The following is a 13,389-nucleotide window of genomic DNA, read 5'->3' as shown; positions in this document are numbered from 1 at the left end:
GGCTGATACAGGAGCTGGAGATGACAAATGGGATGTTCTTAGTAGTATTAACATCTAACACAGTTACTTAAGGCTCTTAACACAAATGATGGAAAGCTGCTGCAAACCAGTGAGGGGGGGTGATGGTGTGAGCTGGAGGGTGGGGAAAGAAAGCTCAAATCAAACAAAATCTAATCTTAATCTCTGATGAAGGCCAGTCTTTCTGAGCTGCATACATCATATCAACATTCTAGGAAGGGTGTTGAAAACAAGTTGAAAGGAAGTTAGAAAGAAAAAGCAAAAAACAAGTAACTTTTGGTGCTAGAGAGTTCTTAATATAACAGAAAAAGGATAGATAGTTCATCAGAAAGAAGATTGTGTGCTGTGGCCAGTACTCCATGAGTGCACATGTGCACCATACATGGGTATATGCAAGCCCGGGAGAAACTAGCTGGTGCTTCACCATTTGGTTTTATTTGCTCAAGAAACTCAAAATAAGAATGAATGACTTGAAATTTAAGCTAAACAGTTTCAGCTTAAAAGTAAACCATACAACTTTAGTGAGCCAGATGAATAAGCATTGAAACAAAATATTGATGCAACTGATAGGTTCTACAGATCTTGATGTCAAAACAAGATGGATTTGGGTAAATAAATATTTTAGTAAATGTGAATTGCAGTGCTTCCTATAGAGGTGACTGTGAAATTCAGTATCCCATGAAACTGATTTCGTACTTAGTGGTCCAGTAGTCCTTTTCCTTCAAACTCCCTGAAACAGTGTACACTTCTTTGTTCCATTATCTCCAGTCATTAAAGCCTCTAATGAGTATTTGGTTTGTCTTTAAAAACCCTAACAATCAAAAAAACACTATTTGTGGTTGTCTGTGGAAATACCTGGGGATAGGAAAATGATTATTTTAGGTAGAAGAGAGTCTCAAGATTTCTTTTCTTCCTCATGGAGCGATATTCAGTGCATAACTGAATAGGAAAGAATTAAGCTCTACTGACAAGACTTACGTTACCGGTGACATTTTGACACTGCTTTGACTGAGATTTTCCTGTGAGACCATCTTCTCTCTTAGTCCCCTCACTCTTGCTGCTTCCCCCATCCTTGCAGGTGTATCTTCATACATCACAGGCTGCCTGCTGGCTCTCACACCATACCTGTCCAAAGTTATCTGCAGTTTGGCTCATACTTGGGGTCACATATGGACGTTAGTTGTCTTTTGCCTAATTTGACAATGGTGGTGTTGCAAGTTCGCAGTCTTGAACGTTTTAAAAATAAGTGGCAATCAAGTTGGACTACAGCATTTCCCTTGGTTATGTTGTCTATGCAAGAATCTTCTTGTGTCTGAACTTTTATTAAACCTGTTCCTTTCTGTGCATCAGGCCAGTTTTGCACTGAAGATGTTGATGAATGTCAGCTCCAGCCCAACGCTTGTCAGAATGGAGGTACCTGCACCAACCACAACGGAGGCTACGCCTGTGTCTGTGTCAATGGTTGGAGCGGGGACGACTGCAGCAAGAACATTGACGATTGCTTCACTGCCTCCTGTGCTAACGGATCTACTTGCATTGATCGAGTGGCTTCTTTTTCATGCATTTGTCCAGAAGGGAAGGCAGGTAAGGGCAGAAAATTGCATAGGTCTGGCACTTAATAGAAGATGCTTCCCGTAGTTTATGCATTTATTTGAAGTGGTGTTTATTTTACGCTTTTTGACCAAACCAGGAAGAACAAAAGGAAGCATGTGCTGTCCACAAGCAAAGACCTTTTAAACGTCTGTAGCCTGGGACAAAGCAGCGTTCATAGTAGGCTGGAAGATGAACTTATTACAGTTTAGGTTACAAGGAAAGCAGATGTTTTTCTAGCACTTAGCGGGATCTGTATTTGCCTGAGAAGTTATGCATGAGAGTGACTTACTCTGTGCCACTTATGATAATTGTACTTAAATGCCTAGAAGGTAAACTTAGATTTTTTTATTTTTTTTTTTTGGTGAGTGAAGATGCCCTTGTATAGTGGATGTATAGTGGAAAATTTGCTGTTGTAGGGTTGGTAAAAACATGAAGGTATCTGAAGTGACACCTGAAATACAAGTAATTAGCATATCTGAACTAAGAAAGTGAGCTTCATGTGTTTTCAGCTGTCAGAAAAATCATCATGCTGCTTAGAAAGAAGAGTCAGTTAACAGCTCCAAGGAGGAGGTTTTGGTAATGGTGAGCTGTTGTACTGCTCCAGAAGTGTTTGAGACACCTCTGAAGTCACAAGATCTGTATTTAAATGCAATGTTTTATAGGCGTGTGTTGAAACCTCTGTGGTAGTCTATAGGTAGAAGTCTATTGCTCAGGCTTCTGGCTGTGGGAGTCTCTGGTTGAAATACCAAGAAAAAATATTTGATTGTGTAACATACAGTCTGACTGTTCTGTCTCATTCTTTTGAATAAACCCTCGGATGCTTCTCTAGGTCTTCTGTGCCACTTGGATGATGCCTGTGTTAGCAATCCATGCCAGAAAGGTGCTCTGTGTGATACCAACCCTGTGAATGGGCACTATATCTGTACCTGTCCTCAAGGCCATAAGGGAGCAGACTGCACTGAGGATGTGGACGAATGTGCAATGGGTGAGTTTCTATTTGATGTTTGCAAGTATGTAAACGGGGAGTTAGGTTAATTGCTTTATAAACTAACAGAGGGGGCAGAATACACATTTTGTCATAGCTTCTCAATAGAAGTTCAACTCCTTTTCTGCTCTGTCCCTTCCATTTCAATGTCTTTAGATGAGTTTTAAATCTTGTGTGTGACTCAAGGCAAAGTGCTGAGTCGGAATAACTGCCCACGTTTGAACTGTTAGCCTCTGCAGTATGAACAGCAGCAAGATGCTGAGCCATTCCCCATTGTGCAAGAGGGCTTTTTTAGCGTTGTGCAAGGAGTTCACACAAACAGATTCAATAGTTAAGCTGATGGGTAGAACTACATGTGCAAAAAAGCTATTGCAGTTTGTGTGGAAACTGCTGCAGCTCCTGCCATGGTAGCAATATTTCAAGGCTGTTTGACAACCAGAATACGGCTGGATCTTTTGAGCACCTTCTGAGATGGCTGATCATGTGGGCCTTTAAAGCTGTAGTTCTCTGATATCATGCTGTTGTGTTGTTTTAAGGATTAGCTGGACTCTCACCAACTTGGTTGTAGTATTGTGAGTGCCAGTTCATGTTTCTAGAGTGTGATGTGTGAAGGTGATACCTAACTAGCACTCATTGAAGTATTGAAAAGAATCACTTTTTTGAATTTAATTCCTCAGTATGTCTTGAATAAGAGTGCCGTTTCTTTCTGAAAACACATGAAGGACTAGTTTGGTTGTTTTGTGCCTGTGGTGGCACCTTGTCAGCCTCAAGGGTGAAGTAAATGTAAAAGATAATATAGAGAAAAGACCTTGAAAGCATCGTTAAGTCTCTAATTCCTGCTATTGGATGCTCTCCTCTTAAGAACTGTAATTAGTAATAGGGACCAGAGTTGCTCCTTTGGTCCATTGCTAGTTACAGCAATCTTTCTTTTTGCCTCTGGCAGGCAAGTAACTGCCACATGTTGTCTTCAATCACAGTAGCCTTTCCCCAGGAGGATGAACAGTCTTTCCCCAGTATTACTTGCCAGAAACGCATAACCACTGGAAAAGACCATGACTAATAAAGAATTCTGTGGCTTTCCTGCTCCGAGGAGAGGTTTTGACACACACACGTATTTATTTTTCTTGCAGCAAACAGCAATCCGTGTGAACATGCTGGGAAATGTGTAAACACAGAAGGCTCCTTCCACTGTGAGTGCTTGAAGGGCTACACAGGACCTCGCTGTGAAATGGATATCAATGAGTGCCATTCCAATCCATGCCAAAACGATGCCACCTGCCTGGATAAAATTGGAGGATTCACGTGTCTCTGTATGCCAGGTGAGGGCAGTTTCTGACAAAGGCAGGGTTTCCAGAAGAGCAAAAATTCAGAGCCCAGGGAGTGTTGCCAGCTCTGCTGGGGTGGAACACAAAATTGTACAGGGTGAGGCTAAATGAAATAGTGAGAGAGAGCTTGCGGTGGCAGCACCAGCCAGGAGGGCTTGGTGCTTGTGTGGGGGAGGGAGAAAGCAATTAGAGGGCTGAGAACAAAACCAATCTCTACATCAGCAGGGGAAGTTCACATACTGAGTTGGAGTACACGTGAACATATTTGTTACTATACCTGGTAAAGTGTATGTGCAGAAACTTACATTTGTGAAAGCAAAGCAGGTGCAAACTTTTTTACATATATTTTTTTTAAAGAGTGACTGTGTTTTGAGGTAGTTATATGATGATTCTGGATAATAGTGTGTGGGTTTGTGTTTTTTTTTTCTTTGCCTAAGTACCCCAAGTGATGTAAGCTCCTGTTGGCCTGAGGAAATAACTGTAAAAAAAAAAGTTACTTGATTGAAATCATGCTTGTAAAATTCACATGTCCAGCATGCCAATGACCTATGTAGTCTCCTATTTTGCTTTCTGATAGAAAGCGGTAAAAGAAAGAGTGCAAGGTGCCAATTGCTCAGTCTTACAAGGTATAATGAAAGAATTGTGACCCCTGCAGGTGATCAGCTGATACCATGACAACTAGAATGAGGTTTTATTGATATCTGATCTGTTTTGAAAGCTGGAACTCTAGTCCCAAGTATTTCACCCTTCTTAATGTTTTTCTTTTACTCTGTCAGTGGCTAAAAGGCCTTGAGCTAAAATTATCTGCTGTTTGTTTCTTTACCTTTTAACTTATATTGGTGCATACCCAAATATATTGGTATCTTCCCAAGTGTTAAAATGTAATGTGAATTCAGCAACAACTACTTCTGTTACTGCTGATCAAGTGATCATGTTAAGCAGCTGTGAAAGATACACCTCCCACATCCCTTTATAACCTCTGGTGTATACTCTCACCTTGTAGGTTCTGTCCAAACTGCAAACTTGCAATGAAACTAAAGACAGACTTTCAGCACTGGTATAAGAGGCAGTTAGACTTTCAAGGGCACTTTCTAAGGTCTTTAGTCACCTCTTTTTTTTTTTAATAGGTTTTAAAGGTGTTCACTGTGAAGAAGATATTGATGAGTGTCTAAGTAATCCCTGTGTGAACAATGGAGAGTGTCTTGATAAAGTCAACCGCTTCCTCTGTGTCTGTCCTCCTGGTAAGTAGTTATTTCTGGAAGCTTTTCCTGATTGACCTTACCAAGAACTGCATGGATAACCAGTGAGAGATTGCAAGAGGTATGTTTCTTGGGAGTTTTTGTTGTCTTAATGCAGCATCTGTTTGAATGAGTGAGTTGCAATCACTGGTAATAAGAATAGACATGTATTATTTGCAATAATATTGTGTCTATAGCTTGGTAAATGTTGAGAAACATACAGTTGGGTGGTATCTCCCCTTAAAGGGTAATTGACATCAAGAACTACTGTTATTGTGAATATCATAGTGAGATATCAACAAGTAATTCTAAATACTTTTTTAAAAATGGACCTTCCGCATGCTTTCTGTCTTTTTCTGAGGTTTTTAGGCAGAAGCTATTTTTGCACCAGTATAGTTTATGTTATTTGCAACAGGGGCAAGGTGGATTGGGTCCTCACTTTAGAAAAGAAGGACAAATGCTGGGCTGAGAGGTCAGGTATAGGGTAAACAAACATCAGTTGTTTTCCTGATGGTGGACAGAAAGTTTTGAGATGAGAATATACTTGACAAAAGCTTGCTCTGCATCCCTTCTTATTGACTAATGATGTTCTGGCTCCTCTTTTGGTTCCTTCCTCCAAGAAACATTCCTGGAGCTTTTTTACTTTTCTCTTGAAGTGCCTAAGGATCTGCATCATCTGACATAACCCGCTGAGAGTTTAACTATTTAAAGGAGTGTATCGAAAGCTCCAGTGCTGTATTGTACCACATTCTACTGTGCTGTAGTCATTCTAGTCTGAAGGCTCTAGTGATGTGCACGTTATTGTTTCATTTTAAGTTACTTATTGTGGTTACTTGATAGTTTTTATTGGTGGCCTGTCAGTTTTATATGCAGGCATACTGTCCAGTGACGGACACCACATGTGCTCCGTCTGCTTCATTTTGTTGGACTTGGCCATCTCAGTTTTCCAGCTGAGGCTCCTTTGACCTGGAGGATAGAAACTCTTCTCTGGCTGGTGGTTTGGATGAGGAGCCAATACACTAAGGGTGTGGCATGTTTGTGCGTGCTTAGTGATGAAATTGAGTTTCAATTTACTGAGCTTATATTTGGGTGTTTTTAAGGATTTACTACTAACTAATTCCTGAGAGTGCAGCTGCCTCAGAATTACTTCTGGATTTTCACGTTGTTTCTGCCTTTCAGGATTCAGTGGTGCTGTGTGTCAGATTGATATAGATGACTGCTCCAGCACGCCGTGTCTCAATGGAGCCAAATGTATCGACCATCCCAATGGCTACGAGTGCCAGTGCGCCACAGGTTAGTCTCGTGTTCAGAGCCCCCAGGGCTGGACATCACGTGTAACCTAAATACATAAAGGGGTGGTCAAAGATGTGCCAACATTCTTTCTCTTTCTGAAATACCGCTTGTTTGTTGCAAAGCTTTGTCTACTCCTTTGCAGCAGAGAATAGCATTTAAGTACAGAGATAGCCTTTCGCTTGGGACAGCAAGTTCACACCTGATGGGAGTTCTGACCTCCCCTGTCAGCCCATTCTCTTGCTTCTCAGAAGGTGACAACTTCTTCTGTATCATCTATGGAATCCACGAGTGGAAAAACAGCAGTGTGAGGCCTTTTGTCTGTAGCTTAGCTTGCTTTCTTCCAAGTCGGATTATATAGTATACAGTTGAAGAATAAGAAATGGATAGAGCGGTTCTACTCTGCATTCTGATTTCTGTTGTGTCAGGCTATATTATGTCAAAAGTGGAAGATTGAAATGCACTAAAAGTTGTGTGCACTGGAAGAAGTACCACATGCTATCTGCCTGCCAGAACATAGTTAAAATTTGTCAAGTGTCATACAGGAGTTTTGACAGAGCTGTGGATGAAACTGAGGTGGTTTTTTTGAATGCACTGCATTCCTTTACTGCTTGTTTAATTACACATTCATAAGTGTCAGGTTTAATTATAGGATTTTCTTATCTTCAGCCCTCTAGGATTGATGTAGATATACTTTATCTTAATTTTTACATCTGGTCAAATAAGAGGGTATAGGCAGTTCCCACTCTAATTCTCAGTAAGGAATGACTTTTGGTTGCTTTCAGTTAATGGTGTCTGTTGTATTGCTTGTGATGCAGGTTCAAACTGACCAAACATGGAATACATTTGCTTTAGCTCTTCCATTGGGGAAGAGGCTGAACAGTACCTGGAGCTGCCTTTGTCCCAGAAATGTGCCGTTAGGTTGGCTAGACTTACGTGCAATTGTTCTCATTTTGAATCATTCCAATAATCAAATTGTTAAGGCAAATTCAACTTAACTCATTTATTATGCACCATACAGAATATAACAGAGATTAGCTTAAAAATTCCTCCTCGGCCTTTTCACGCACACTCTCTCCCTCTTCCCCAGAGTGCCTGAAACTCTCTTAGAAGGTCTTTCTGAAGCTGGTGTGTGGTCTGGTTGCTTTTATTCACTGAGAGTGCAGCGCTTATCGGGTCTGGGAGGGTTTTGGATCATGTAGTGGAGGACAACGCGGAGGCCTGCAGCATGAAAGCATGTTCTGAATTTGGGCACTAAACTGTTGAACCAGCTCAGTACAGAAATCCCAGATTTCCCAGATGTGGAAAGACTACTGCTTCCATGAAGGAACATGGTGTATAGAGCGTTTTCAAGGAGAAGGCTGAAAGCAACCAAATGTGTGTTACTGAAGCAGCAGCTCTTAGTAGAATTTTTGGCTAGTACTTTGCCTGAAAATGGGAGAAATGCTCTGTACCAGGGCTTTTTTCTGTCCTGTCTGAGGGATTGTGTTCTATATTCAAGTGTTTCTTTTCTAGTCTAACTCTTGTCTGCAAAGATGGAAATCATATCTCAGTAAGGTATGTTCACTTAAGAGATCAAGAAATATATCTGATCTTTAAGTGGTTTAGTTGAGCTACAATAAGAGACAAGGTAATGATTTTTTAACTAATGTATGCTAAGTATTATATTTAATATTGACAGCCTTCTGTAAGACTGAAATGTGGAATTCATCATTGGGGCAGGTCAGTTACTGGAAAATAATGTTTGAGTATGTTCTTGCTCTATTAATCTTGTGTTATGAGTGATATGTGTTCCCTGAATGGTAATCACCAGCTGCCAAAGTGATTGAAAACTGCAAAATGTTTGGCCAAATGCTGTACAGATAGCTCTATTTACTGCTTGCTTTTTGTCTTTTCTTTCCCTTCTGGCATTATTCCACTTCTCCTTCCCAGTGGTAGATCATGGCTTTTCTTTTCTTGAGTTGTCTTAGGCCTTTCCTCCTTTCTTTGCCCTTATCCTTTTTTTTTTTTTCCTTTTTGCCACTGTTCGTCCTCTTATCGGTTTGTTTCTCTTCCTCTCCTAATATCTTTTTATATCCATCTCTCTAACTAGCTTCCCTTCCCTCTCCCCACCTCCTTCCACACCCATTCATCCATGCATACGTTCGCAGAACTTGGAAATGTTAGCCGTCACCTGGTATGTTTGACCAGAGAAATAACCACAAACCTGTATGAAAAATGGGGAGCCTGTTATCCACTTATAATACTCAGGTGAGAATCACTCTTCAGCTGTTGAAATTCCCTGCAGCTTGGTTTGTATCAGTCTCCCGATGCTGTTTGAAATTTGAAGTTCTACCTTTCCTAATCTCCAGCTGCTGGAAGGCAGCGTGAGCTGTTGCTCCAAAACGTCATATCTGAAAACCATTTATTTAAAATTGTCCCTGTTCCATATAGCTCTGCTCCATCACAGAAAACAGGGCTCTTCAGGGAATTGTTTGCCACTCGTAGCTTCCTGAACTGTTGTTTTAGGCCTTTTGGTGAGTAGATTCTGTCCTCCTCTGTTGCTCAGGATGTTTCCCAGCTGAAGCAGAATGAAACAGGCCAAATTGCTGCTTGTTTCATTGCTCCTAACTGAAGAGGTTGCATGCAGTCTTTCATAAATACGCAGTTGGTGCTTGCTTGGAGTTACTGAACAGTTTCCCAATGAGAGGGGCAAGAGACTTTTTAATAAGCAGAGCTGCAGAAGCTTTGATGTGAGCCAAGGGAGTTCCCTTGGGAAGGTTCCTGCAGCATCTTTGCAGTAATTTCTCATACTAGAAAAGCCAACCCCCCCGGTATTGTGTAGAGGAAATAATGACAGGAGAGTGCCTTCAGATAGTTTATACTGATTGGAGTAAATATTTCTCACAGAGATTTATGTGTTTCCTCTCATTGCTACTGTTTGGAATAAACTGAAGGTACCTGTTTCCAATGCCAGGATCCTCCATGCAAGATGTTGTTCTGTAACACTGTGAGCAGTGGAAGAGTCTTGTTTTCCAGGGCTGGAAAATGGGCAGCAGTTGAGATGCCCAGTTATTCTTTGTGCTGTCTGCCACTTTGCTGATTCTTAACATGATTCTTTCTGTGTTTGCCTTATAGTCACTGCAGCGTTGTACCGGTTAACGTCTTAATTACTTTTGTTCATCATTTTCCCGTAGGTTTTACTGGCCTCCTGTGTGAGGAGAATATCAACAACTGTGATCCTGATCCTTGCCACCATGGGGAATGTCAAGATGGAATCGATTCGTACACGTGTATATGCAATCCTGGCTACATGGGTGCCATATGCAGTGAGCAGATAGACGAATGCCACAGCAATCCTTGCCTCCATCAGGGACGCTGCATCGATTTGGTGAACGGCTACCAGTGTAACTGCTTGCTGGGCACTTCAGGTACGTGCAGCACAAGCAGAAGGATTGGACTCTTAACAGAATACAAGCATTTTAATGTTTCTCATGTGTGCTACATTTGCGTACAGAGATAAGCTTTTCCTTGCTGAATTTTCCTGTGTTTGTGTGGATTGCTGAACCCCCACGGGTGCTGTAACTGGCCTTGGAAGAATACTCTTCCTCTTTATGCCCAAAATTCAAGCATGCAGGAGATGAAAAAAAAAAAAAGCAGCATGGTGTTCAAAATTGTTTATTCCTTTGTTTAAACGTTTAGTACAAGTTCGGGGTCATATTTAGTCAGCATGCAGTGACTCAGGTGGCATTTCTTGGTGTTGTAGTGCTTCTGCATCATCACCTGTTTAAGTTGCCTCAATGTACTTGTAACTTCAAAGCAGGTGGGATTCTTAATTTGGTTATTACTGGGAAATAGTTTTGTCATCTTCTTTGTAAGATTTGCCCCCGTTATTCTTCTAACTTTTTTATTTTTGCAGGAGTGAACTGTGAAAATAATTTTGATGACTGTGCAAGTAACCCATGCATTCACGGGGACTGTATTGATGGCATTAATCGCTACAATTGTGCTTGCAAACCTGGATTTACAGGTAAAGTCAGCTACCCAGTAGCTGTGAGTTGTTTTGAAGATAGTTATCCGGCCAGCTATGGAGGCTGTTCTTTGCATACTGACTGCAAGGAATTCAGTTAGTATCTCAGTAAATCCTTCTAATCTTTGAATCTCAGCGTCTTACATTACAGCAAGTTCTACCAAGCAGAAAAATGGCTTAATCTGTGCTGTGAAATGCTGTTCTTGTTAGGTAATTATGTCCAATTCATGGGTCTTGGTTTTATAACAAATAAACCCATGTGACTTCAGTTTATTATTTACAGCTTTTTCCAGGGCCAGAGATATTGTGGACAATATAGACAGTTATTTGATTAGGCAGTACCTTGGGCTTTGACCATGAGCAGTATTTCTCTTTCTGTGAAAGCAAAGCATTAACTCAGTGTTCTAATGAGCTGCTCTCCACTCTGAAGCCTCCAACCAAATAACATCTGTTTCATAGTGTGATCTGACTTGTCAAATACAGTTAAAGTAGGGCTGAAAAAAGCAGCTTTTAGGCACTTTTGGATCTGTGCTTAGAACTGTAGGTCCACATCAGGACAATTTCTGATGACTAAAGCACATCTCAACACTGATTATAATAGACTTCATATGTTTTGAGCCATGTAGGGTAATGTGCTCATAAAATAATTGTCATAAGGCAGTTGGTACTGTTTATAACAGTTTTCTCATCACGTTTGTTACTGTTTATTACTGAATGATTCTAATTAGAATTGATCTGAAATGCATTAGAAATAGCACTAAGAGGCTTCATGTGTCTTGTGGTTTTTTTCTTGGCATCTTTCTAAACTTCTGATGCTACTTCCTTCCTTTGGATCTGGGGTGGGGGCACCCTTTAGCCCCCAGAACAAGAAGAGGCACGATCCTGATCACTCTTGCCTTTCAGTGTTCTTTGTTGCTGACACACTATATTTGTTATCCTACTGGACTCCTTACTGTTACGCTGTTAAAATAATTCAGTAATACAATGAATTGTTGTATTCCAGTATTTAAAGAGCTTGCTTGCATGGGGTCTCATTACTCTGTCCTTTCCTTATGTTAAAAATGCTTTCAACTTACTGCAACGTTCACTTTGTTTAGCTTTCCAGCCTCACAAGATCTTATGGTCACTACTTCAGCGATCTTGCAGTCGTAATCAGAGGCAGGCAAAACAGGAAACGGTGTTTTTAGAGTCCCTTTTGCGCAATAAACCACAAGAACTGTATTTACTGCAGACAGTATGGCACTATTGGTTGTTCAAAGGGTAGGTACTTTCAAAGCAGAAGATCAGGGCTATGACAAGTGGAGCTCAAGAGGTTTGTTCCAAGCATGATACAGTTGAGTGATTTTGGTTTTTGCCTTCCTAATGAATATTAACCAGTGATTTTTAGTGGAATTCTGTTGAGATTCTTGACTGGTTTCTAAATACTTGTTGAGTGGAAGTGCTGTTTTTCAGGCACAGAAAGTGCAGCATCTTTCAAAAATGCTTCTCTTGACTTCAGTTAAAGCATGGAGGCATGCAAGAGCTATCACACTGAATTGGCTTTGCTGAGTTGTGGCTCAATGTGTGTTCTTGCAGACATGCAAAGCAAATGTTCTTATAAGAAATACTACATAATACGTTGTGTGGGTGTTTGTTTTTGTTTTTTTCTAGGCCCGCGTTGTAATGTGGACATTGATGAATGCACATCCAACCCCTGTCATAATGGTGGGACATGTATAAATGAAGTCAATGGCTTTCGGTGTGTGTGTCCTGAAGGTTACCATCATCCTCGCTGTCAGTCACAGGCAGACGGCTGTCTTAGTAATCCCTGCGTACATGGCAACTGCACACATATTGCTAGCGGGTAAGTACTTATTGTCAGAATAAATGTACCTGCTGTCTTCTGTACGCTTTTTTTTTTGGCTTTACCCAAAATTTCATCTTGACTTGAGGTTTCTGATTTTTCTCCAGTTTCTCAGATTAGGATCCAGACTTACCTGCTGCCATGACCTAATTGCAGTAAGGTGTAGACCTTTAGTCACCAGCTGCAGTCTATGCTGTTTCAACATAGGTTTTTCCATCATGCATTGTATTCTTTGCTGTCTTTGCATGGGCCTGTAGCGCAGGGTGGATTGTCACCATGAAAAGGGAGCATTTGGCAATTCAAGAGAATAGAGAGAATACAATTAAAATAAAGAAATTGTTCCAAGTTGAATCTTTGGGGAATAGCAGCTATTTATTCCATCAGACTCTCAAACATTGAGCATGGAGACTGTCTATATTGGCTAGTGCTGTTCTTACTACCCAAATACTCTGTATTAAGGAGCAGGCAAGTTTTGACACTCAGAGATAGATTTTGTCAGCTTTGGCCGCATTGTTGCATGCCTGAGAGAAAAAAGGAAAGCTCTTTCTGGTTCTTTTGGTGGCAGCAGTTGCTTCTGAATCATCCCATCCAGGAAGGCCAAATGCTGATTTCAGGAGCCCTGGATCAGACCTCTGTTTGGTAGTGGTAAGTCTGGGAGCGTGGGGCCCGTGGAGTCAGCAGGTTTGGGAAGGTAGGGCTTATGTTTGTGAAGCTTCCCAACTGTACATGGAACAGCAGTGCCTCCAGATGTGTGCTGTGTCCTGGAAAAGGTTGTCAGCACTTGGGCAAGGAAGTGATTTACTGCTGCGGGCAGCTCTGGGGTTCAGCATTTCCCTGAAGCTGGCAGGGTTCAGCATTTCAGGATTCAGCATTTCCCTGGAGCTGGCAGGAAAGCTGACTTTACTGCTAATTCAGCCTTCATGTAAGCTTGGGAAACAAATGTTTTGGTTCATCATCTGTCACCTGCATTCGTATTTATGCCCATGTGCACCTTACACTCAGTGCCAGATAAAATCAGTCTTGTTTGCATGGCAGGGAAGGAGGTCAGTGTGTGTTGTGTGGCCCGAGTCCAGGGTGATTCACCCAGC

The 13,389-nt window shown here is 41.3% G+C and overlaps 1 protein-coding gene across 2 annotated transcripts in view; it reads left to right on the top strand.

Moving 5' to 3' along the window:
* Window positions 1-13,389, top strand: part of NOTCH2 (notch receptor 2) — an 84,731-nt gene that overhangs the window by 39,345 nt on the left and 31,997 nt on the right. The window contains exons 6-13 of one of the 2 annotated variants that reach the window (XM_065072238.1): window positions 1,369-1,602; window positions 2,441-2,596; window positions 3,727-3,915; window positions 5,049-5,162; window positions 6,339-6,452; window positions 9,626-9,859; window positions 10,348-10,458; window positions 12,109-12,301. In XM_065072238.1, coding sequence (XP_064928310.1) covers window positions 1,369-1,602; window positions 2,441-2,596; window positions 3,727-3,915; window positions 5,049-5,162; window positions 6,339-6,452; window positions 9,626-9,859; window positions 10,348-10,458; window positions 12,109-12,301 — 1,345 coding nt within the window. Of the gene's footprint in view, window positions 1-1,368; window positions 1,603-2,440; window positions 2,597-3,726; window positions 3,916-5,048; window positions 5,163-6,338; window positions 6,453-8,381; window positions 8,679-9,625; window positions 9,860-10,347; window positions 10,459-12,108; window positions 12,302-13,389 lie in introns of those variants that run through there. The other variant, XM_065072239.1, reaches the window with a different exon arrangement.

Source organism: Columba livia, chromosome 8 (assembly GCF_036013475.1).
Source record: "Columba livia isolate bColLiv1 breed racing homer chromosome 8, bColLiv1.pat.W.v2, whole genome shotgun sequence".
Taxonomy (NCBI): domain Eukaryota; kingdom Metazoa; phylum Chordata; class Aves; order Columbiformes; family Columbidae; genus Columba; species Columba livia.
The sequence above is the reverse complement of the archived record's forward strand: the minus strand, read 5'-3'. Positions and strand labels throughout refer to the sequence as shown.